The sequence below is a fragment of the Phaeoacremonium minimum genome (assembly GCF_000392275.1).
Source record: "Phaeoacremonium minimum UCRPA7 unplaced genomic scaffold PA7_03_scaffold_299, whole genome shotgun sequence".
NCBI classification, from domain to species: domain Eukaryota; kingdom Fungi; phylum Ascomycota; class Sordariomycetes; order Togniniales; family Togniniaceae; genus Phaeoacremonium; species Phaeoacremonium minimum.
This window is the reverse complement of record NW_006921204.1, coordinates 36,786-61,635: the sequence shown is the minus strand read 5'-3', so window position 1 is coordinate 61,635 and position 24,850 is coordinate 36,786. Positions and strand designations below refer to the sequence as shown.

Sequence of the window (24,850 nt, the reverse complement as noted above, 5' to 3'; positions counted from 1 at the left end):
GAGAGCCATTACAAGGAGTGCCAGCTGTGCTACCCGTAGCGCCGAGCCTGGAGATGTGGGTGTGCAGCCCGCAAACAGTGGTACGCAATTTGATACTGGTGAAGGATGTTCCGGGGGACAGGTTTGGTCTAAGCAGAGTGGTGAATCTCCCAGGCGTCACAGTCACAGTGCAGGATATTTTAGACGCTCTGCGAACTGTTGGAGGGGATAAGGCTTTAAATCTTGTAGAGGAGAAGCGAGATGCGAAAGTGGAGGCTATTGTAAATAGCTGGCCGGCAAGATTTGACATTGGTCGCGCTACAGGATTGGGTATGGTTAGTGATGTCTCCGTCTTGGAGACCGTCGGAGCATTTGCTGCAAACCTGAGGAGTTAGTTGATCAATAGACGTAAACATGTACTTGACTTATAGATTATTGCTATACTATTGTCTGAAATCGTGGTTCGTGGGGCTCAATCCAAACGAGTCGTTGCCAAAAGACATGAGATGCAATACGTCCATAGACATATCATAGTTGAGCAGAAAACTTGGGTCGAGATTCGCAATATTTCCATCGTTCGTTGCGAAGTTCCCGAAGTCAGCCTGTTGGACTGGGAACTGTGGCGCGACGGAGTAAGCAGCCTGTGTCGCAGTGACCTGGGCCGGTACCGCTACGTTGCGTAGTGTTTCGGCAATCTTCTCCAAGCCGTTCGCCATCAGATGTACAAGATGCCATTTACCGACTGGTGTTGATCGATATAAGACTATCAATCTGGACATCAGATCGAGGACGGTGGGTCTTTCGACTATGCTATCGCCATGAATCATGCTGGATTTGGCGAGGAACATGCAAGCGAAAGCAGTCATTGAGTGAAGATAGGATGGCATTCCCACTAGAGAAGCTCGCATATCTAGATCCGTGCAAAGGAAGTCAATAATGGATGTAGCAGCTGTTATTGCGGCTGTGGCTGCGCCGATCAAGTATTGGGGTATCGAAGAGTTGCGTAGACCGCGAAAGACATGCGAATAGAGATGAAGTCTGGCGAAGTGGTAATGGAGAACGATTCCCTTGCGCGGAAAGCCGCCTATTTTATCGTGGTGTTCTAAAGTCGAAGTTAGTTCAAAGCACTCACAAACTGGCCGGGCGAGTCTCGGTTGGCAAGATCAGAACTAAAGGGGCAGCCAGTATGTACCTTGCAAAGTGACCGACCAATGCGCAACCCACTGATCGAGCTGGCGTGAAAAGTTGTTGATCTGATTGAGATACACCTTTGGAATAACCTCGCCAGTGTCAGGACCAAAAAGCTCACGGATGTTGTGTACAATAGTGAGCAGCACAACCTGGCTGATTAGACGAGCATCAGTGTCGGTAGCAAGAGGGGAAGACATGAATCCTTCCCAGCCTAAGATAGCATTGTCCTCCGGTAGGACACACTGGCGGCCATAGAGTGTAGAAAGATGCTGGTCGCAGATGTATAGCAGATACCACAATCGAACACAATCGGCCGCTTCCTGGCTGCTCTCTGTGATAAGCTTCTGGTATTGGTTCGCTAGGCTAAGTTCCACTGCGCGACGAACAGCGTAGCCGGAGACCATCCAGGAAATATCGCTCAGCCAGTACGATGCCACACACATGGCGCGGATATGGTCGCGATCTATGCGACGATCAAATATTGACGCCGACATAAGCCGCCGGAATTCTCGAATGCAAGTGCCGTAGAACGATGAGCTTTGCAAATCATGTAAAGCAGCTACAGTCAAAATAGCAGCAGAAAGTATGCGGCTGGCGCGGCGCATCGCATCAAGAGTCGGATAGACTCCGCCAACTTGGTAAAAGTAATGATCGAGGCGGTTCATGTACAGTTGGAAAAGGCGCTCGGCCTCGTGGAGCGGCAGAGCTCCATTGGATATGAAGTCGTCTATTGAATTTCGACTCGTATCTGGTTCCGTTCTGGCCTCGTTCGCCTCTGGAGATCGCAAGGCACTGAGCTTCGTTAGGTGATACACTGAATGAATAGGCACCTTGGGCAGGTCATCATCATCCTCTGGTCCAATCCTCGGCGAGTTGTCGCATGAAGGACCAACGTCTTCTAGTTGCTGGAGATCGCCTGGCTCATCAGAAATTGGTGTTGTCATAGTCTGCCGGGCGCTTTGGAGCTGAGCAATTGGTGGAAGGTTCAAAGATCTCAATATCGTTTGGACGCTATTATGGACTGTCTCTAGATCTTGTATCAGAGCATCAGTTGGACTAGACATGTAACAATGGTCATCAGTACTGTAGATGGCAAAAGAAGAGGGGCAAAGGTGCTCACGGTAGCCTCTCACTAATTAATGCTTGAAGACTCTTATTGAGCACACAGCAGAGTCCTTTTTCTTCGCATCGGCGACAAGGCGGGCCTCTATCGTCCATGATGCATTTGATCTGAGGTTCCGTGTTAGTCTCCTTCGCACAGACAATGCTCAATTTCTTAGCAGCCTACCTTTTGTTTCCTGCAGGCAGCGCAGGCCTTCACTCGCCGAGATATTGCAGGGACACGCTGCTGGCCATTATCATGACCGTCTAGTCCTATTGGCATGTTCTGAGCACTATCTCCTAGCACGAAACTGTCATTTCTCCTTTGCAGATGATGTGTTGAACCATCTGTTGCACTTAGATGATGGCCGTCAGTAGAAGCAGCCTCGGCTCCTTCTCCAACGCTTGCTTCAGCCCATGTGCGTTTGGCCATCATATCTCGAGGCCAGAAATAAGATCAATGAGAAAAGAAGAGGAAAAGAGAAGTTGGAGAACGAAAGGATGGTTTGCGGGGGAGAAATGGATCGTCAGAGACTAACACAGACCTTGCAAGCATGTGCAGGCACTGGGTGACCCCTCAACCACTAAATGCCTTCCCATATTTCAGCGGGTCAAGAGCCTGAACACCGTGGTCCAGGTCAGCATTCGTGGGCAACGGTGCGGAGGCGATGCGCGGAGACATGCCGACACTTCACACTAAGCAACGGTGAATGCCGCTGGTGGATCTTATTTTGGAGCCGCCTTCTTTAGGAGAAACAGGCAACTTGGAATCCGCAGTTTGGTTTGCTATCTGGCTACACTATGACTACTTTCCCCTCATCTACCGTCACTAATTGCACACACTCTTGCTGTTAGTGGCCTGTAAGTCTTGTTTGATGCTCGGAGCCACTTGATGATCATGGGACTACTGGCAGCTGTCCTCCCGCGATCTCATTTGATTCTCTCAGAAGAGCCTTCTCGAAATATTCAGTGGGGTAAAGAAGGCTAGGCTTTGTTCTCGGCGTGAACAACCGATGCGTCCCTTTTAGCTGCCACAGCCTCTTCATCATCTGCTTGCATCTTCGCTGCAAGCATGTCCTCAGTACCATGGCGAACTTTTTCTTCCTCCGTCGGGTAAGCATGGCGCCACATTGTCCAGATTGAGTTCTGGAACAGGTCATCTGTGGACTCGATACTGCGTCCCTTGAATTCCGGCATGCAGAAGTAAACAAAGACAACCCCAATGTAGGTGAGCACGGCGTATAGAAGGAAAGTTCCCCAGCCCATGTTTGTCATCATTGATGGCGTCGCCTTTGTGATCGCGTAGTCAACGATCCAGTTGAGAAAGAAGCAGAAGGACATCGAGAAAGAGCGAATCCGTGCCGGGAAGATCTCGGCCGCAACGACGTAAGGCGCCACAGACCAGCCAAATGACCAACCGAAGGCATAGATGTAAATCCTAGTAACTGTTAAGTGAACATGGCCATTGAGAATGATGTCTAGCTTCAAAACTCACCAGATGATAGCAACTATTCCACCGGCTTCCGTGCCATGTGCAGCTGAAGGGTGCCCAAAGCGGATGTACAGGGCAATATAAAGCATCGACGTGGCTTGGAGGAAGGCTCCCACGAGCAATGGCTTTCTTCGTCCAACGCGATCAATGATGACAGCGACATAGAGAATGGTGAAAACCAATTTGACAAGCCCGTAGACGCCCGTGGTTAGGAGTGTTGTAGAACCGCCTTTGACACCAACCATCTCAAAGATCTCTGGAGCAAAATAGTTCAGACTGTCTGTACCGGTGAACTTATGGAATAAGAAAAGCATGGACGCCAGGAAAAATCGACGGCTGTTGCTTCGAATGAAAACGATATCTTTGATCACTTGAATATAGTTATGTCCTATGGTAAAGTGAGCATGAAGCTGAGCGATAAGACAATAGTCTTATGAAGCCATCACATACCTGCAGCAATCTCCTGTTCAGCGTCAACCTGGGCGCAGACCTCCATATACTCTTGGGCTACGTATGGGTGGTCTGCTGGTAGATTTCGTAGTTTGCAGAGATTCTTAAGTCCCCGTTCCCTCTTATTCTGAGCAATTAAGGCTCTTGGGGTATCGATAACAACTATTTCACGGTCAATACGCTGAAAATACTATCGTAACTGAAAACTCAGGATATCGAGCGAAAACCTACAAAACATCATGAGAAACATAAAACCACCCGGAATCAATTGAATGCCGAGGGCAAGTTTCCATTGCAGATCGCTAGAGTGATGCCATAAGCTGACCCCGTAGTTCGTCCAAAAAGCTAAGCTCAGAGCTAGGATGATGAAGAAGTTGTACATTGTTGTCAAGGATCCACGAATCGACTTTGGCGAGTTTTCTGCGAGATATTGTGGTGAGAGCATAGACATGCCTCCAATGGCGATACCCGCAAGCAATCGACCGGCGTAGAAAACTCCCAGATTGGCAATCTCCTGCATCGTACAGCCGACAATAAAGAGAAAACCAAATATAAGAAGTGATTTCTTCCGGCCGAGAAAGTCTGCGCATGGTGCAGCCAACAAAGCACCGGCAGAACCACCGGCAGCCACTATTCAGAAGTCAGATCTTGTTCAAGATGATATAGACGGGTTGTTGTGTTTGTAGACGTACTCATGGCCGCAATATCGCCCTCTAAAAGCACATACATGTCAGTTTCGTATTTACTCTCTGCTTTGCAGGTGACTTACCACGTCGATCTGCTTCATGCACACTCAATTTATCCAAGCCAAATGCATGCCGGAAACTTGGAAGAGTCAATACACCACCAATATTTCCCTGATCGAAACCATAGGAACAACCAGCAAAGGCAACCGTGATAGCAAGATAGAATAGTTTGGGATTGAAAATCTCCTTGGGGTCAGTTCTCCACTCAGGAGATGCCCAGATTGAAGTGCCACCACCCATTTTGAAAGAGACTATTCGAAGAAACACGATGTGCAAGGTAACTCCGTGATAGAAAACGGGTGTATAGAGAATCTGGTGTACTGTGAGATTTGAAAGACAGGAGACCATGCACAGACTTTCTATTGACTATATACTGCAATTCCGTTCTCAATCACACACTATGCACTCCTCCCTTGCCCGGTTAGTGAAGATCCCCGGGTCAGGTTGTACCGGATGTAGAAGAGAGCGGTGGCATCCTAACAACAGCCAGGGCGGCTGTGAGGTAACTGTCCAACCCGAATGAAGGTAATGCAGCACTTCGTTCGCCCCGCAATGTCCTTCCCCCATGACCTAGGCTTCTCCGCAAAAACTTCCCCGGCCAGATCCACTCCCTCCCCCAGTCTGGTAAACAACTGAAAGGCAAGGAATACGAACGCTAAACTCGAGCTAGGTGAAGGTCCAACAAAAGCGTCAGCACGACACCGGCGAGAAGTCCGTAGCGGTTGCAGATCGCAACCCGGCTCCACGCCACACAGTTGTGATACCGGAGCGGAGCGATTACCGGTTGACCAAGGTGCATGATAGTCGTGAACTCCCGTCACGAAGCTCCACAAGGCGCACATCTATGCGGCCTCTCATGACTCGTTAGAATATTACAGGTGTGATTTAAATTGTCTTTAACTCTAGTCGACGCATAAGAACAGTAGAGACTATAGTTTAGTGCAAGCAATCAGATGTCACTTACAACTGAGACCACCGCCTTTACTACTGCCACCACCATGACTAGTTCAACTTTGGGCGCTCAGGTCACTGTTGAGGAGAATCTTCCAGCAACCACAGTCCAATGCCACGCGTCCAATCTCCTTCGATTACCAGACGGGACACTCTTGTGCGCGTGGTTCGGTGGTACTCAGGAAGGGACATCAGATATCTCCATCTACCTCACCCGGCAAGAGCCCGGCTCAGCTAGTTGGTCTAAGCCCGTACGCGTCTCGTCAGACCCCGGTCGAAGCGAACAAAATCCTGTACTCTTCCGGGATCCCGCTACTGGCCGTCTGTGGCTTTTCCATACCGCACAGCCAGTCGGTAATCAAGATCAATGTGAAATTATTGCACGAACATCCGAGGACGGCCATTCTTGGACTGAACCTTTCTCTCCTTTTCCTAATAAGCGAGGCATTCTGGTCAGGCAACCAGTGATAGTTCAACCCGATGGCACTTGGCTTCTCCCTGTATTCTACTGTCGCGCTCCACCGGGGTTCCGTTGGAATGGTAATGATGATGCATCTGCCGTCATGTATACCAGAGACAGTGGAAAGACCTGGAAAGAACGCGAGGTACCGGGCTCTTTAGGCCTTGTGCATATGAATATTATTCCGCTGCATCCTATAAAAGGAGAATATGTGGCGTTATTTCGAAGCCGATGGGCAGATAACATCTACGTGTCAACCTCACAAGACGGCCTCTCGTGGGTAGAGCCGACTAAGACCACGCTACCCAACCCCAATTCCGGCATCTGTGCTGCAGCACTGCCAAACGGCAGCATTGTTGTAGTTTTCAACAACTCCAGCGCAACTCCCGGCATGCCGCGAAGAAAAGGTCTGTACGACGACATCACTCCTGAAGATGACAAGAGGCCTGACCAAGCAGAGGTAGACGGGAAATCGGCTATCTGGGGGACTCCAAGAAAGGCACTTTCCGTCGGTATCTCCAAGGATAGCGGAAAGACTTGGCAATACAAGTTATTGGAAGATGGAGATGGGGCATGCATGACAAACAACTCTGCAGAAAAGACCAACCGAGAAATCAGCTATCCTAGCATTCTAGTTGGTGGCGACAATGGCCCGAACAGTGTTGACATTGCCTTTACTTTTCACAGGCAATGCATCAAGCATGTGCAAATAGCTGATGTGGAGGAGTTTGTCAAGTCATGATTGGTTGGTATAACTGGCTGGTTTATCAACTTAAAAACATATAGAAAGCCATTGGGATCGTAAAAGAGGTATGGCGACCTAAGGATTGTCAATGAAATGTAAAGATATTTTTTAAATTCATGGTCTTGAGTTATATCCTATGTATTATCTTCATTGTGATATTGATTCCTCCGATCTAAACACACTAACCAAGACTTCCTGAGCTATCAAATCCACTCGTCCTCGGTTCTACGAGCTTTCGATTTTCGTAACATGGAGACATGTCTTGAAAATTATTATACAAGATAAACAGCCACCCGCATTGGCATGTTGACACTTGTCTGACACAAAATAAATCCACAAAAATGTGTCCCATGTTCTCTAAAATCTTTGATGCTAGCTTTTGATACCTTAAACATATCTATCGTGATAATGGCATTAGCACTACTCACTATTTAGTACCATTTACTACCCCTTTCCGACCCGAAAGCCTGTTCTCATCTTCTTCTAAAACCCCTAGTGTTTCTACACTCCACTTCTTCATGTCTTCTTTGAGCTCTAGATACGGCTTTCTCATCACAAACAATTTATTGTTATCGAGTCCAATATGCTTGCCGATGAAGTACCACGCTCCATATTTCGTGCATGCAAGGGACTTCTTGCAAGCCCATTCCGCTGCGGCAACCTTGTCTTGAAGAGCCCTGGCTTCTTCTGTCTTTCCTTGAACAAAGAAGTCGTATACCCGGGACGTTGACTTCGGGAATATGTTGCCCATGCCAGTCACGCATCCAACACCGCCGGCGTGCAGCGTAGGCAGTAGGTAGTCACTGCTGCCACCGAACACAGAGAAGTATTCCGGCTCAAATTTTGCTGTCAGGCGGGTGAGCTTTCCGACATTGCCGCACGTTAATTTTGTTCCCACGATATTGGGGTGTGATGAGAGTGTAGATAGCTGATCGGAGTCGAGATCGATTCCTGATGTCACTCCGGGAAACTGTGTTCGTCAGTCTCCTCTTCCTGCGCAATGAGACGCAGCTGGACTCACATTATAGATCACAATCGGAATTGGACTGGCGTCTGCCACCTCCTGGTAATAACCGACCAGTGCCTCGCTGCTCAGGGCTTTCGACCAGTAGCTCGGTGGCAGGAGAAGCCCCCAGCCTGCTCCAGCTTCTGCTGCCTCTTTTGCAAATTGAATCGTCTCTGCGGTGCTCTGGGCCGAGATTCCGGCTACTATAGGGTAGTCGGCCAGACCCATGTCGGTAACAGCTTGTCGTGCATTCTTTACGATAGCCTTACGCTCCTCATGATTGAGGAGTGCCATCTCACCGTTCGTGCCAAGATAGACTAGTCCATGCATCCCGCTGCTAACTAAATATTGGCAATGCTTATACATTGCCTCTAAGTTGACCGGTTGTCGTGGCGCGTCATCGTAAAGCGTAATTACTGGCGTGTAGACGCCAGGGGGCAGGGGTTTCGCCTTGGGAGTTACGATCTTGGTGGTCATGGCTGTGGATTTGGATATTTGTCCTGGATGAAGAATCCTGATAGCACGTTGGCTTGGAAAGTTGTTCTCGTGGTGATTATTGATTTGATTATTCTCCCAAGAACGGAAAGCCGCCACGATACTCCAATTACGTCGTTTTTACTGTGATTACTCGGTACTGTAACCGCGAGATCGGCTCCTACTCAAAGAGGTGGCCCACAATCTCCGCAACCCCTCTCACCGGACTTCTCCCCGGACCAGCATACCCCAACACTAGTCCTGAAGATAGTCTGAGAGGAAGAGCTGTTGAAATGATTGCTCAAACGATGGTGAACCCTCAATTCTCGAACGGCAATTTGTAATTCACGCGTTTAGGAGCACTTACACCTAGCTAGCTCATGGCTCCGCTACAACGGCTGGACCCCCCGGATCTGACTTTATATACCGAAGGTTTGTCTTGATTAGCTGTTCAAAAGAAAACTGATTGTAGAGTCCGCCGAATTTTCTTGAATTGGTTAATGAATGTTTTTGATCGTTGGTTTAAAGTAGCTGTCAATTCCGAGTGTCACTTTCAAGTACCTCAACACTAGATCAGGCGTGGTCGTGATAGTATCATGAACGACAGCGAAAGGCCCAGAAAGGCAACATCGCCGGTATCAGCATGATGAGAGACGTAATTTCAATAGGGAGAGGTATATAGTCTGCTTGCGATCTCAAACATAATAACTCATCAACGTGCTCTCAATTGTTTATTTGTGGCCCCAGAAATCAATTATAATGATCTGACACCCCTGTCGAATAACCTATATATAGTGACAAGCTTGATTTGCGCTTGCCTCTTTGACAGATTACATCAGGCTTTTTGTAAAGACTTTTGCTCAGGCACAATACTGAGCAGGATCCCTTTCTCAATAGCCGTACGCACATTATTTATGGCCCAATCTTCCATCCTCGCTTGCGTCTCGATCGTCCATGTTCCCATGTGTGGCACCAAAAGCACACGCGGATTTTTCAACAAATCTTGATGCACGATAGGCTCATTCTCGTAAACATCAAGTCCTGCACTGTAGACCTTACCCGACTCAAGTGCTGTTACTAAAGCCGCTTCATCTAAGAGAGCACCACGAGCCGTGTTGATAATGACGACACCATCTTTCATCTTTCCGAACTCTGATGTCGATATAATGTGTCGCGTTTTAGGCTGGCACTCAAGTTAGTTTCCTCCAGGAAGCGACATGCTGCCACTTTTAGAATCCGAGGGGTCATACATTAAGCGGAAGATTCAAGCTCAAGACGTCACTCTCCGCTAGCAGCCGCTCAAAGGATGTGTGCTCAGCGCCGAGCTCCTTCTCCACCTTCTCCTCGAGTCGTGTTCGATTGTAGTATCGTATGCTCATGCCGAAAGCAAGAGCCTTACGCGCTAGATTCCGTCCAATGCCACCCATGCCTAAAATACCCAGGATCTTCCCTTGCGGATCATGGCCCAGGTTGGGTAGCTGTCCAGGCCGCCCCCGCCAGTTTCCTCCACGAAGGCTGGCTATGCTGATTGGTAAATTCCGCAAACAGCCTAGGATGAGAAACATCGCCAGATCTGCAGTCGCACCATCAACGGCGGTAGGCGTATTCGACACACAGATATTGCGCGCTGAGCACGCGGCAACATCTATTTGGTCATGACCGGCGCCATTGTGGCAGATAAATCTTAGCGACCGCGGAAGAGCAGCAACAAGCTCAGTGTCAAAATTGCCAGTGATTAGAGCGGAAGAGGGGTGACGATAGATAGCTAAGACACCTTCAAAAGCGCCAGATGTAGACTCCGCTATGAATTCGGCTCGGCTACGTGCTTTGGGTGTGACGACGTCGGCGATTTCAGCGAGACCTGACCAAGTGGTGTGAGCGCTGGGAAGCCAAGATTGTCAGCTGAAGTATCTTGATGAATGAAAAGCATCTTCAGTGGTGGTTGAGACTTCGTATGAGCGCGTCTGACAATAGAGCTACGATAAACATAATGAGAAATGAAATTTAAGAAGTGTAAACTGACTGCTGAATGACACCAAGCTGAAGCACTCTTGGCCTAGCCATTATGGAAGAGCAAAGCGGGAGGTCTAAAATGAGTAATGTTGGGAAAGTTTACGCTGATGAAGTTCTGTCTTGACTGTTGACGGTGTTTATATTTACAATATACTTAACTTTTTAACTTTCTGTATATCTGGGAGGGCTAAGCAGGTACAGCTGTCCTTTGAATACCAACTGGGGATAATTACAAAACTCTGGATAAGGCTGGCGCTGAAAAGTCAAATTGTCTAATTGTCGGATTTGACAATAACAGTCTAGCACCAAGCTTACAAGTGAGTCCAAAAATTTGTCACTGCACACATTGTCTCGACTACCGGTTTTGTCGCCGGAAACTTCCTAGCCGCTGGTGCAGCAGCTCTTGACAAGGGAGCATTAGCGTGTCTCCACCACGGCCCGTCAAGAAACTGGGAGCCGGGCGAGATATCCAACGGACTTGAGCCGCGGGACAAATTGCAAGATGCGAATGGATCCTTCGTAGCTACTCAATCCCGAACCGGCCCCACTCAGAACGGTGTTCTCGCCGACGCCGCACCTCACCGAAACCTGGGCCGGGATTCTTGCAATTGAAGCGAAGAAAGCTCGAAGTGTAAATTCTTAGTACTAACGCTGCTCAAGCTCTATCTATTTGCTCGATGGTCTAGGTTGACAAGGCTCTGCTAGAGGCAGCGCATCAACAACGCCAACAAGGTCGACAGTCAAGATTTCGAATACAGCTCACTCTCCAGTAGAATCTCCCGTTCTAGCACTAGGTGTTCTGAGACTGCGAACTGACTGCCGACTTCACGAAGATCATCGTCTGACCGGCATGGGCAATCATCAGATGGAGCCTGCGTATACTCGGTGCAAACTTGAATAGTGGATTCGGGGGTGTGAAGGTTCATCTGAGGGACTCCCATGACTGCTGTCCACGATCCCGTGTCGCATATTATTGACGAAGTTGTTTCAAAAAGTATTAGATCGAGATCACAAGCCATATTCTGTCTGATATTGTAGTTCTTAGCTCACGAAGCTGGCCAGTGCAACGAAGAGTCTCACCTAGAGCTGGTTGTCATTTGTTTCATATTAATACTAGAGGGCCAACGACCATTCGTGATGAGAGAAACAAAACCAATGGGGATAGAAACTTGAAGTTGAGATTGGTGAAGTGCATTGGATGATCTCTGCGACCTCGGTAGTGCCTTTGATCAGTTCAGTCCCCTCATATACTGCTAAAGTGACTCCTCATTTCGTCTTTTGATGGTTTTCTATGCATTATATTGCGCTTCTAATGATGCATTTGCATGCACTTCCTGTGGTCTCGAAACCCGTGTTCACCTTGTGCGAGTGCTTGCACATGAGGCGTTCCCGCCGTCAGAATTAGGTTTAGTCCGCATCTCAATGCGCATTCAAATTGAATGCCAAGCAACTGGAAAAAGAAAACAGTCACTAAGCCCCTTTAATGTACTTGTGTGGAATGCACACTCGGTCATGTTAGAAGCTGTTAGAGCATGTACCAGTGGCTTCTAATCATGGATCATCGCCCTTGTTCCTTATCATCGTTTCATGTCTGTAAGATTCCGTAATAAAGTGGCTGGGGAACCTTTCACTTACCGCTCACTTTGCTCGCTCAAGCAATCCGCCCTCGTTAAGCTCAGAGGGAACTGAGCTCTTATCTGAAGAACAAAAATGAATCACACGCGAGATTCCGAGCGCTTAATGGCTGTTCCCATTGTGGAACATGCTTCTGAAGATGACCTAGAGGAGGAGAACAGTTCTCTCTTTGCCTTCAAAGATAAAGGGCCTAATTGGAACAAACCATTCTGGACTAGAGACCCTACACAAGTGCCGAATAACTCGGCAAATCCTTCCGTGCATTCTTCAACAAGGGGGCCTGTTCCATCCTGTCCATCTCTCTGCTCGAAGACGACTTTCTCAGAAAGTCAAGACTGCCAGCATTCCGTCCCTTTGTACCAAGCATTACAGGTCCCATATTGTGCGGACTTGACCAAAAGCTCGTTGATTCCGACCACTGCGACTCTGAAGAGCTCAGCCAAAGACAGCGACTGCTTCTCCAATGACGGCATAACCTCGGTCAAAGCTAGAGAGGAAGATCCGGAAGCCGTCTTGATCAGACAAGTTGGACACTGTCTTGAGTATGTCGACGATTCTCGGAATCACTCGAGGAGACCATTGGAGAGCTCAGAGATGAGGTCCAAATTTGACCATCCCAACCCCCCTCAATCACCTGCTACCACGAGATTACACCCTGATATCAAGCTCGAAGAAATTGATGTACCGGAATCATACACATACGTGATCAGAAGCTCAAACAAATCCAACCCAGACGAGGAGGCAAGTGAAGCCAATCATGAGGACAGCGATTACTCCCTGCGTACGCCGGACACCATGATGTCAAGGCAGGGATCTCCGGACGAATCTCTGCCGCCTGATACGTCAACCAGAGTCTCTCATGGAAATATTCTCGAGGGATCCATGCTATCACAGGTAAGGATCTTGCGTTCACTCGCCTGGATTCTCGGAGGTTCGAAGCCCAATCGCATTCCAATCTCACTAGCTGGAACTGGCGGCTCAGATGCTAGCTCGGGAGACTCGAGTATCCACGGAGGGCTTGGCCACAGTGGCTCGTCTAGTGGAACTGGTTCACAAGAAACTGGGAGTAAGAGGGCTTCGGCGTCTAACGGCAATGACGGATTCGACGGAAATCACGACAGGAGCCAGAAGCGCCCCAGACGCACCGACTGGGCAGCCGAGCTACAGGCTTTGACTAGACCTATGAGATATGCCTGCCCGTTCCAGAAGCATGATTGGGCAAGTTCTCCTCGATGTGCGTTGCCTAGTGGTAAGAACCGCGAGGGAGGATTCGAGAATTTCCATCGAGTCAAGTACGTCCTCTATGGAGCAAATTTCAAATGCATCTCCCACTAATATGAAGACAATAGGAGCCATATTCTCCATCACGACCAAGCACGCCGGTGCAAGAGATGCTGGAAATTCTTCGAAACTGAAGAGAAAGCAGCACAGCATTCACTTGAGGCTCTCTGTTCGGTAGATTCAATTGACAATGCATGGATGACGGCAGAACAGAAACGGTCCTTCATGCAGTCAAGGTTCGAGGTAAATAACGAACAGAAATGGTACCAATTGTTCGAGGTCCTCTTCCCAGATGAACTGGATATAAACAGAATCCTTGGACGGCCTCTATTGAAGCCCTGTATGTTAGACTGTGTCCTAGGTCACCGCATGTGCTCTTAGAAAACTGACATCTTTAGACTACGAGCTACCATTTTCACAAGCGTCGCAGTACCACTCTGTCAGCTCAGCTACCACTGCTCAAGATGTCAGGCAGAGACCTATGCAATCTTTTCCATCAATAGAAGATGATAGGTATGCAACACGTCGCGCCCCCATATTATATTATCATGCTAATCCTATGCAACGTGTGAAGACGAAGTAATGTCCCAATGCTAAACTCTGAATTAAACGCCGACTCCGGGTTGTCTTTTGGAGATCAGCCCGCGATGATGCGACTGGGCATGGCCTCGGAATTGGGTCATTCAGCTCTACCTGTATTGCCAGTGCCGCTTGACCCAGCCGTCAACTTGGACGCCCAAGTCCCAGGCAGCCTAGGGCCTTCCTTCGACGACAGCACGAACTATCCCAACTCGTCTCTAGAGGAGCACATACATCTTTCTACCGTTTCTGCAAATCCTGGGCTCTTCAGGCAGACTACGTATTGTGATAGCAGCGCGATGGAACTCAAACTCAACAATCAGCAACTTCGAGCCGAGCTTGACCACGTGAGACGCCAGTGCTCAAACGCCCGTGTTCTTGTAGACCAGCTCAGCGAGCTTCAGGAAAATATGATTCTCATGGCGGTACCTTCTCCGCAAGAGCACGACAAGATCACGAGGAACCTCGGCTCCGCAATCAGAAACCTGAGAACTGCTTTAGGTGCAGGATAATATGCGATCGCGTGATCGCAAATTGGTGGTCACGGAAATGACTCACTAAGAGGAAGATATAGACATAATTATCAAGATGTGAAGTCCTGAGAGCATTTGCCCCCCTAGCTAGACGTTTCAAATGTCCGCTGCGCGAAGGATCACTAACCACACTCATTTCTATACGAGCAGGAAGACAAAACAGCGTCGAGAGAAAAAAAGGTTTCAAGCTCATTGCTGATTCCATCCGTCTTTTATGATGACTCTGGGTTCTTTAAAAAAGTTATAGCAAGGGGGAACACGCCCATTCCCCGTTCCAGTCCCTTTCGTTTCCTTTCGCGATGCTTGCTAGCTGGACAGCAACGTAGAACCCCTTTCGATGAGAAGAAACGCCAACTGTATGTCCACCATTCACCCAGCCGCCCTACCAACCAACCATCCATCCATCGGCTCCCTGGCATTTCCGCCCAGTTCCTTCCCTCAAGGACTTGTACAAGGTAGCCAGCATTAGCTGGGAGGTGATTTAGGTTTCCTTCTCTCGCCGGTATCCGTTTTTATCATCGCGATGCATGAGGTATTACATAAAAAAATGAGGAGGCTTCCCAGACACCGGCTTGTCAGACAGCGACATGAACACCACAAACAAGTAAAAAGAAAAAAAAACAAAAAAATTTGCCGCTTTCCCTCTGAACGCCGGTCGCTTGATTTAGGTAGGTTCATTCGTAATCAACAAGAGTGTCGCTTTCGTTGACTCAGGTCAGACTCGGCCTAAGAGTCCGCCAACTTCGCAAAATGCTTCGACCAAATCCATCCAACCATGTCGTCAGGATCGTCTTGGTTTTTGGCTAGCCATAGTTCGCCCTTCTCAGCGATCACATCGAAGATCTATGATAAAAGCACATTAGAAACTGACTCCAGATGAAGAAATATACACGGGAATTACCTCTCCAGCTTGGTACGTCAGATAAGGGTACCCAGCCTCGTGTTTGGTAGTTTCGATGTTAAATTCGAAGAGAGATGCAGCGAGCCAGAGCACGTTATATCCATTAGAAGGATTGCGTTCACGAGAAGATGCACGAGATGACCTTTGACTCTCCTCCGTAGCATCAGCCAAAGGCAGAGCTGAATGGAACAATCCCGAGAATCTTCGGCCTTCTGGCCCTGGAATAGGGGAGTTGTAGGCTGAATTCGGATCACGCGGGGCATTGACAGTGGGCTGTGTCGTAGAGTCAATACTGGGTCTTGGGGCGCCAGTTGAATCATAGCTACGCCCAGTGCTCGGACGCGCAGAACCTGGGGCTGCTGAACGGGCGCCAGCCGATAATTCTGGTGTGATTGGTGAAGAAGCACCACGAGCATGCCCATTGATTCCAGCGTAGTAGTCTCGATAATAGTATTGATGAGGAGATGGCAATGTTGCAGTCGGAGAAAGGGTGAATTGGCCACTGTTTCGTTTCGCAAAGTCTGGCGTTGGAAGTGTTGGGGCAACCTCACTGTTGACCGACAGGCCCCGTGTTCGGGTAGATAGATCAGACGGCCTAGATCTTGTCTTCGAGAGATCTCCATCCGTGGTAGACTGAGATGACCTGCCTTTGAGTGAAGGGTTGAGGATGCCGATACTAAGGATAGCCTCTTCCATGTCTTTGAAGTCTCGGTGGAAAGTATTCACAACATCCGACATCTCCGGAGTGTGAGCGCTACCAAGTACTACCTTGACTTTCTCTTTCCATATGGAATACCATTTGGCCTGAATGTTGACGAAATTTCCGAGGCAGATATTGCCAATCTTCTCAGTAAGAGCCGAAAGCTTTGGAAGTTCTTTCTTCAACGTCTCGTTCAATGCTTCATACTGCTCGACCAACTCGCTCAGGGATTTGTCGATTTTCTTGCCTCCTTTCTTGAGCTGAATATACTTCTCGTAGTCGAGACGGCGTTTGCTCCGTTTCTTCATTGCCAGTGAAGGATTGCCATAACAACGGATGACAAGTTCAAATGGCTCAATGACATGCTTCCGAACTTGAGAGAGCTGTGATTGTTAGAATGAAGCATGCGAGAAGAAATGCGTGGTAACTTACATGTTGTTCCAGTGCAACCTTCTCGATGTCTCTCATAGAGACATTGAACTGGACCCACTTACTCTCTATTTCAGGATACGGACCTGGCTGAAGCCTCATGACCAGTTCGATGGAAGAAAGGTACTGTAGAAATTCGTGTACATAGGCCGAGACCTGTCGAGTGTAGAACTCGACATCGCGAAGGACGACCTGTAGCCGCAGATAATCGTCGCCAAACTTCTCATGCAATTTGGAGTATTCGGGATCCTCCTCTGGCCGATTGCTAGAAGCCTGAAGCTTGTCAACCCTTCTGCCGAAGGCTTTGGCGAAACCAGCCTTAACATCAGACTCCTTGCGCTTCCTGCCAACGATTTGACCCACGAGCTCGAAGTTCTTCTTTGTCTTGTTGATCTCCAAGATCGCGTTTTCAAGGGTGACCCGCGCATTGACTAGAGCGTCCCGATCAGGATGATCAGCAGGGGTATACTGAAGAAGCTGACTGATGAGATTCGGGTATTTGGTAATTCGTTGCATGGGCTTAATCAGCAGTGAATCCAAGTTCCATGCTGCGGTGAGGTCCTTTGCGACTTCGTTGCATTCATTCAACCAGACCTTGACCGTTGGGTCTTCTTGGATCTGGATCAGTCGTTTGGCGGCATGATCACTGGTTCGCAAGAAGCCTTCATGAGCCGCCTTCATCTTATCAATGTTCTTTGAAAAACAAGGACCGATGGTAGACTGGCGGTCTTTGGTATCATCAGTATCAGCGCCAGACATCGACAGACCGGCGACAGAAACTGCCGTTGTGGATGAGGCCGCGGTTGAGGGGATCGTTGATACAACGGTCGACACTATTGAATTGATCGTTGTTGCATCAGATGACATCGTTGTCTCTTCTTTCAGCGCGGGAGACCGGCGTCCTTTAGGAACGTAGACGCTTGCAACCCCCTCTTTCAATTCTTGAAGGAATGCTGTGTGGAAAGTAATTATCTCATCTGTGTTCCTGAAGATGAGTTTGATGGTCTTGGTGTCCAACTTCGGGCACGCTTCAGCTGTGCCTTTATAAATCTCCTCGATGACGTTCATGTCTCTTACAAAGACAGCCTCCGTGTCAATCAGCTCTCTGATGACCATCTGGCGTTGAGTAAGCCGGTTCTTCTCTTTGTCAGTAGAAGCTGTCTTCGTCGGCAGCTCTCCGGTGGAAAGTGATCGACGCTCGCCATCGATGGGCGTCAATCCTGGAGTTACGCCTTCGATGTCGAGTGACACCTGGTCTGCTGAATGCGGAGTAGATAATGCATGTGCAAAGTCCTCACTTTCTCGTCTAGAAGCAGCGAACGTGAACGAGCTTCGGTCTTCCCGATGGAGTGAGCTGCTTGGCCGTGCTTCATCGTAGTACCCACTTGTACGGCGAGAATCATTCGCGTAGTGGTGGTCTTCACTGACTGAAGGGGGAGGAGGAGGTGCATGATCAGGCAGCTGCGGCACAGGAGGCACTTTTGTTGCATTTGCCATGTATGGAATTGCGAACCCATCGCCGGTATCTAACTCAGGCAGACTATGCTGTTTCTCGTGATAAGACGGGAATCGGCCGGTGACAGATGTTTCAGATACATCCAACGGCGACATGTCAGGGCTGTAAGGTTGTTGGTGGAAGCTCATTTCCTCTCTTATAGACTCAGGTCTCGAATCTGCTGGGCGACTATGCCTTCCATCGTGGAAGTTTGACGCGGGATAATGAGACGCAGAGTCTCTTGACATACGCCCATGGCTCTCATTGCTATCGATGGAGAAATCGGTCCAGACGGAGTGTTGACTTGATCGATTGGCTGGCGACATAAGAGGGGGCACAGTCAGGCTGTTTGACGTATCTGGGGTATGTTCAGGATCGGTAAACACCGCTTGCTCATCAATCGCATCCTGTTCCGATCCAGATAGGGTTGAGTCTCGAAGGCTGGCGATATTGTCTTTCAGATGAGGCCCAATATAGAAGTGCTCCAATGGATCGACTTGCTGCTCCTCGCTTTTACGGACGTCCTCTTGGCCCTCACCTCGGTAATCCATTCTTTCATCCACTGGTTGGATGTGGAATGGACCAAATCCAGGATCTCGACTGAGAATTGTTACAGTCGTCTTTTGATACGCCGGGGCCACGTATGGTTGGGGCTCATACTCAGGCTCCGGCTCGTACTGCGGTTGGGCCGCCTCCTCCTCTGGCTGAGGTTCGAAGTAATGCTGAGGTTCATACTCAGGCTGATGCTCATATTCGTCTTGGAAGGCTCCTGGTATGCTGGGTTCGGGGTCAAATTCACTCCTCGTTGGAGTAACTTGTTGAGCTTCTTGAGGCGATGCCGCTTCCAAAGATATCTTGATAGAGGCATGCTCAGTTTGCGGACCATCGTCTTCAAAAGGATCCCTGTACATTGCCTTTTCATGTGCCGCCATGGATTGCCTTGGCTGCACAGTAAGGTCGTCAGGTTGCACGATATGCAGGGCCTGTTCTTGAACAGGAGGTTCGGTTTGAGTTTCGCCATCAAACTCTGTAACCACGGTTGTAGCTGAGACTGCAGAGAGCGGCGCGTCATCACTTCCAATAGGCGGCGACCCGAAACTCGGAAAACTACCTGGGACCCCGAGAGTAGGAGAATCGTTAGCCGTTGACTGCTGCTCAACGACTTTAGGAACAGTGGGTGGAACGAGAGCAGTAGTTATCCTCAACTGGCGTTCTGCTGGGGACGCGGGTCGTGAGCTTTCTGCACTCTTCATATGCTCCCTCGCCTGTGCTGCTGCGGCCTCTGCAGCAGCCGCTGCCGCTTGAGCTTTTGCCTCAGCTTGTACCTTGGCTCTTGCCGCTGCCTCTAACTCCTTTTTCCTCCTCTCTGCGGCAGCTTCTCTAGCTTGTCTCGCCTCTGATTCACGAATCGACTTGCTATATTTGAGTTTTATGGTTTCTCGTCGTTCAGCGAAATCTACAGGACCGACAGAAATCTTTCGTCGACGTGTCGTTGGCGCATCTTGCCTCGAAGCTGGTCTGCTAGGCGGTCTGCTCACGGGCTTATGAGGCGATTTTGATCTGTCGACCTGTTTTAATCTGGAGCTTGCTGTCGTCGCACTAGAGACAGGTTGGCGGGGCCGAGAGCTGCGCAAGGGAGGCGATAATTTCGGAGGGGGTGCTGAGATATAAGCGGCAAGGCGGTTATTATTGGGTGTAGCAATTGTAGTAGGCGCGGGTTTTCTCGTGGAGGCATTAGTATGTGTGGGTGTCTTCGCCCTTGCTGTAGGTGTCGTGGATCGAGTAGTCGGTGTCTTCGCCCGGTTCATTGCCACCGGGGGACCCTGAGTTCTCGATGTTCTTCCATTATTCACAGGTCGTTTCGCATTTGCTGGAGAATTTGAGCGTGTCGATGCAGGACTTGTAGGATTCGACGGACTGTTTAGCTTCTTGACCGAAAGAGGAAGCCGGGATGATGGAGATGGTGGTTGAGGAGGAACTTGAGTGTGTGGATGTGACCGATCGACATTTCTTCGGTGTTGTGGAATAGTACTGTTTGAATTCGGCTTTGACCCGGCGAGATCGCTGTGAGCTCGAGTATGGGACTTGGGTATCCGAGAACTTGTAGCTTGTCCATCATCCGGCGGAGCGGTTGATGCTGAGCGATACCAGTCTGTTGGAGAGACTGGCTCTACAACCGCGTCTGAGAGACTTCGTTGATGATGAGTGTTGATGGGTTTGTGAATGTTAGAATCTGATGTCCTCCTTGGCCGGGCAACATCTATTCCATATCCTGCCGTAATAGCATCAAGCTCCTCTGGGAGTATCTCACCGAACAGCAGGCCACCAGTTCGCGCAGGCGGTGGTGGGGATGAGGGAGGATTCGGTGATGCTGCCGGAGGCAGGTGCGTCATGGATTTAGATGCTTGCGCATTCGAGGACACAGATGTTCGTGGTCGACTTATCCTGCTCGCAAAGGACTGCGAATTGCTAGACATGTGATCCTCTGCGACGAATTTTGTTCGCTGCGTGCCTCGAGATGTGCCAGTCCTCGTTGAGTCGCTCCCTGACTCCCGGGAAGTTGTCCCGCGTAAGGCTGAATATGACTGGCCATTTGCGAGAACGGGTGATCTTCCATTGATGCTGCTAGAATTCGCGTCTTTCGGCGGGTTTCGTGGAGTGAGCTTGCGCGGGCCAGTAACGGGCTGTGACGTGGTCTGGTCGAATCTCTTCTTCAGATCCTTCACACTTGGCTGGCCACCGCCGTTGTATCCATTACTCGTCGCCGATCTCGCCCTCGCCCCGTCCAGCGCTGACCTGTCATCGACGGGGTTGGACGCTGAGCGATAGGCAGGCCGAGTAGCAATCCGGGTCCCAGAAACGCCGGGCTGCTTCGGGGTGCCGGCGCCGTTTGTGCGCGGAGAAGGGACTTGACGATTGCCTGAAACTGCCGAGGCCATGGATTCTGGTATCGGCGAGGGCAAGAGGGTGATGTTTGCGTTGGATTGCACGCCCCGATAATTGCGGTAGAAATCGTCCGGATCGGGTGCTGGGTTGCCAAAGGCGCCAGCTAGATCGATGGTGGCATTGGTGGCAGAAGCCTGGTAGTTGTTTGCGGCATAAGACGCAACGGGGATCTGGGGGGATCGATCGTCGTAGGGATTGCTGAGGGCGGCGTAATCGACGGCGGGCTCGTGCTCGAGAGTGCGATCGTGGGAGAAGTGACGCTGATGCCGTGACGGGGAGAAGTGAGAATGTTGCTGCTGGTGCGGCGGTTGGTGGTGATGTTCGTTGTCGTAGTGGTAGTGGTGGTGCGGCGAGTACGGTGACGATGGCACGGCCGGCCCCAGTCGACGACGATCCTCCTCTTCTCGATTGCCTGCCTCCATTGTGGCCCGAACATCAGTCAGGCTCTCGTCCGGCGGATGGCAAACTGGGCTGGGAAGTCAGAGATCCATGCACAGGCTGCATCGAAGGTCGTCAGGGCTTGGAAGCATTGATGTGTTGGCCTGCAACGTGAGTGGGCGAGCGAGACGTTTCGAGGAGGCGACGGGGCGGCCCTGGCAAGTCGTTGCTGGCGAAGCGTTGGCCAACGTTAAACACGGAGGTACCGCAGTACTTTTTTCTACCATGCAGCCCACACCCACACCCACCAAAATCCACACACAAGCACACGGCAAGGATGGGCTGGGCAGGTACCTCCAACACGCTCACATTCACAGCAGGTTAACTCCCAGGCTGGCCTGCAACAGTATCACAGCACCGCAGTATGGTACAGCACACACATCCAACATCTAGACCCAGGAGCCAGCTTCCCTCCTCCTCCTCCCCTGATTAGATTATCTACCTTGTAGTTTCTCTCTCTACGGCTGTCCCATCCCGCCGCCGCCGTACACTACGATGTATACATCCCACATCCACCCTCGGTTGCAGCTGGGCAAGGATAGATGGGCGCGCCACGTAGAATATGAACGGATCAGCTTCCGGAAGCAGAAGCGACTGCGATCCCCAAGGACTCGATTTATCGACTCTCGAGTTAGGCTAAGGAGTCTAATTACTGCTGCTGGCAAAGAGCTCATTGATGGAGGTAAGATGAGGATTGCGGCGCGCGATGGAGTCGACCCATATGTGGGAGTTTGTTATTGACTTGCTGTGTCAGCTACGGTTTTTTCTTTTCCCAGCTTCTGTTGCTTTTCCTTCTCCTTTTTTGTTTCCTTTTCCTGTGCCTGAGTTCCTCCGCCAACTACCTTTCAAGAGCCTCGACACAAAAGCTAATTGGAGCGCTATCAAGGCCAATGACGACACAATCGGTTGGCCGTCTTCTTTCGAGACACTCGCAAGAAGCCGCAGAAGACACAAGGTGCGGCGGCGGAATCAAGGGATGGAAAGTGAGAATTGGCCAGAGACATCGCTTGCGCCGTAGACCTGTCAGCGTATCTCTCGGAGACCCGCCCGCATCCACCACCCGACTGTGGCTGATTCTGAATTGCGCATGGCCAACCGCAAGTCTGCTCGGGGATGATTTGGCTGAATCGAGTGGCCCTCAGTGACTGGTCCGTAATGGCTCATCCTGGCTTGCCAAGAGCCCTCACCCCCCAAAGCCACATCAGACCGGGATTGCGGCTGCATGGGCGATAGAGCGATATGTACTTGGGCCCCGTATCTCTGGCCTGCCATCCTGGCTTGAGCTCGTGCCCTGCCCTTGAAATGCTTCGACAAGACGCTGTATAGCACTGGTGGCCGAGGTCCTAACCGGGGGGTTATTGACTGTTGTTCGTATCCCACAAGTCTGTTACGCCACTGGCAGCCGATCTCTTGCATCGTCCCTGGACATGCCCTGGATTCAATGATTAGCACTTCCAGTCCAGCTGGGAGCCTTCTCAGCTTGAAGGTAGTAAATAGGCTCGATAGGTTAAACAAGATATCTCGGTAATGAAAGATAGCGTGTACTCGACAGGCCTGTAACGTTTGTTTTTGCAAGATCGCCGAAAAGCAAGTACAGGTTGATCTCTCCTTCCCCCACTTCGAACTACCTTATGTATGTATATCTCCAAGGTGTGGCTGCCCGACAGTGCCATTAAGGCAAGGTACCTTCCCTGATGCGCTCGTAAGGTTTTGGCCATCCTGTTGGCCCCCTCTCCCAGCCCAGCCGGTTCCCCGTTTTACGGGCCCCCCATTCTCGCCCGTCTCGGTGCGCCACGGGCAGCTTAACGGCCTAATTGCCGCTAGCACACGCCGCGAAGATCCCCTAACGCACCTCGACCACAAGTGAACCAAAAAAGATCGCCCGCTTGTCTTGCTAGCACGCTCCGGCCAGACACTGTGGCTGTGGCTGGGTCGCTAACTGTTGTCAACACGGCCGCGCGCCAATCACGACGCGCTTCCATACAATATTGGCCTGGTCCACGATCCGGTGAGAACCCAATTCGTGAAGCCCGCCATTTATGGCAGTTCGATGGGCCTGAGCTGTGCGACCTGGCAGCGGGACGGGTTTCTGGCCTTTTGACAAAAAAGCAACTGGCAGCGCAGCCCAAGTTGGACATGTGCCCAAATGAGCCCGCCCGATCGTCAGGTACCCGAGCTTGTTGGCCTGCCTTCAAGCGGGAGGAGCCGTGCATTCTCCACACGAAGGCGGGAGCTTCTCAACATCGGGCAAGATGCCTCACTCAAAGCGGCAGAGAAAGAGAAAGAGAGCGGTCGGCGATGAGCAAGCCGCGTCATCCGTGGGACGACCCCTCAAACAAACCAGAGGCGAAGAATCAAAACGCGTCGATGCAGTGGAGCATGCTTTACTTGTACAGTATTATCCAAAGCTGCAGACTCTACGCAGCTACGTGTTGTCACACCTCCCGAGCAGCTCGAGGCTCAGAAGAAAAAAGATTGCTTCTATAGGAGCTTCAAATGAGCCATCTAGCAAGACACCAGATGACACCGAGCTCCATCTCAGCCGCTTTCTAGACTCCACTATTGTTGCTGAATCGTCAAGTCAGGAGAAAGCGAGGCCAGAGCCAGAGAAACGCTGGCAGAAATGGATGAATTTCTCACAGAAGGGAGACGAATCTTATGTCACTCTATCAGATGGTGTGGCCGGAGCAGCATACTCGCAATCCGAAGTGAGCAAGTGCGGTCCGAATGAAAAGCTTTCCAGTGCTAATTGGCTTTCAGATAGTGGATTTCGTTATATGGCTGCTATTCTCTAAGGAAACGAATCCAAGAAGCTGGCCAAAACATGTTCTTTGCGATGGATTCCGGCGGAATTCTGCCCCAAATAATCAGGGACCAGCTACAATGGATAGCAATTCCATCCCGGGACTGTACCGCGTGCATGACAATAATCGTGTGCAAGCTCTTAAACAATCGCCTTGGCCTCTTACTCTCACACTTTTGGGCCAAGCTGGAGAGAAGATGATGATGGATTTACTCTTGGATTGTTCCGTCTTTGTGTCATTGGAAGCTGGCAAGGCCAACTACTATCAAGTCAGCGGTGAGCAGACCGTTTTGGAAACTTGGTGATATGTGCTAATGAATGTTTTGCTAGGCGAGCCAATTTCGGATTTGCTCACATTAAACAGTATAGATAAGAACCGAACGGTCCTATCGAAAGGCAGCCGCGCTGCAGAGAAATCGCCCTCGGAAATTGGGTTTGTCAGGAGCCGCATGCTTTATGCACGAGCTGCTCTTAATGCACGCGGTCTCGTTCAGTTCGGCCT

The 24,850-nt window shown here is 50.1% G+C and overlaps 2 protein-coding genes across 2 annotated transcripts; both read right to left on the bottom strand.

Annotated features, from left to right (window-relative positions):
- Positions 1-3,255: 3,255 nt before the first annotated feature.
- UCRPA7_3941 (putative quinate permease protein) lies at positions 3,256-5,199 on the bottom strand (the record flags this gene model as incomplete). The annotated part of the gene is made up of 5 exons (XM_007916512.1): positions 3,256-3,709; positions 3,767-4,151; positions 4,214-4,288; positions 4,906-4,926; positions 4,983-5,199. 5 exons carry the CDS (start codon positions 5,197-5,199, stop codon positions 3,256-3,258), a joined length of 1,152 nt encoding a protein of 383 aa, XP_007914703.1.
- A 10,501-nt stretch (positions 5,200-15,700) lies between these two features.
- Positions 15,701-17,782, bottom strand: UCRPA7_3940 (putative rho guanyl nucleotide exchange protein; the record flags this gene model as incomplete). The annotated part of the gene is made up of 3 exons (XM_007916507.1): positions 15,701-15,755; positions 16,334-16,620; positions 16,670-17,782. The coding sequence occupies 3 exons, from the start codon at positions 17,780-17,782 to the stop codon at positions 15,701-15,703; spliced, it is 1,455 nt and encodes a 484-aa protein (XP_007914698.1).
- Positions 17,783-24,850: the final 7,068 nt, after the last annotated feature.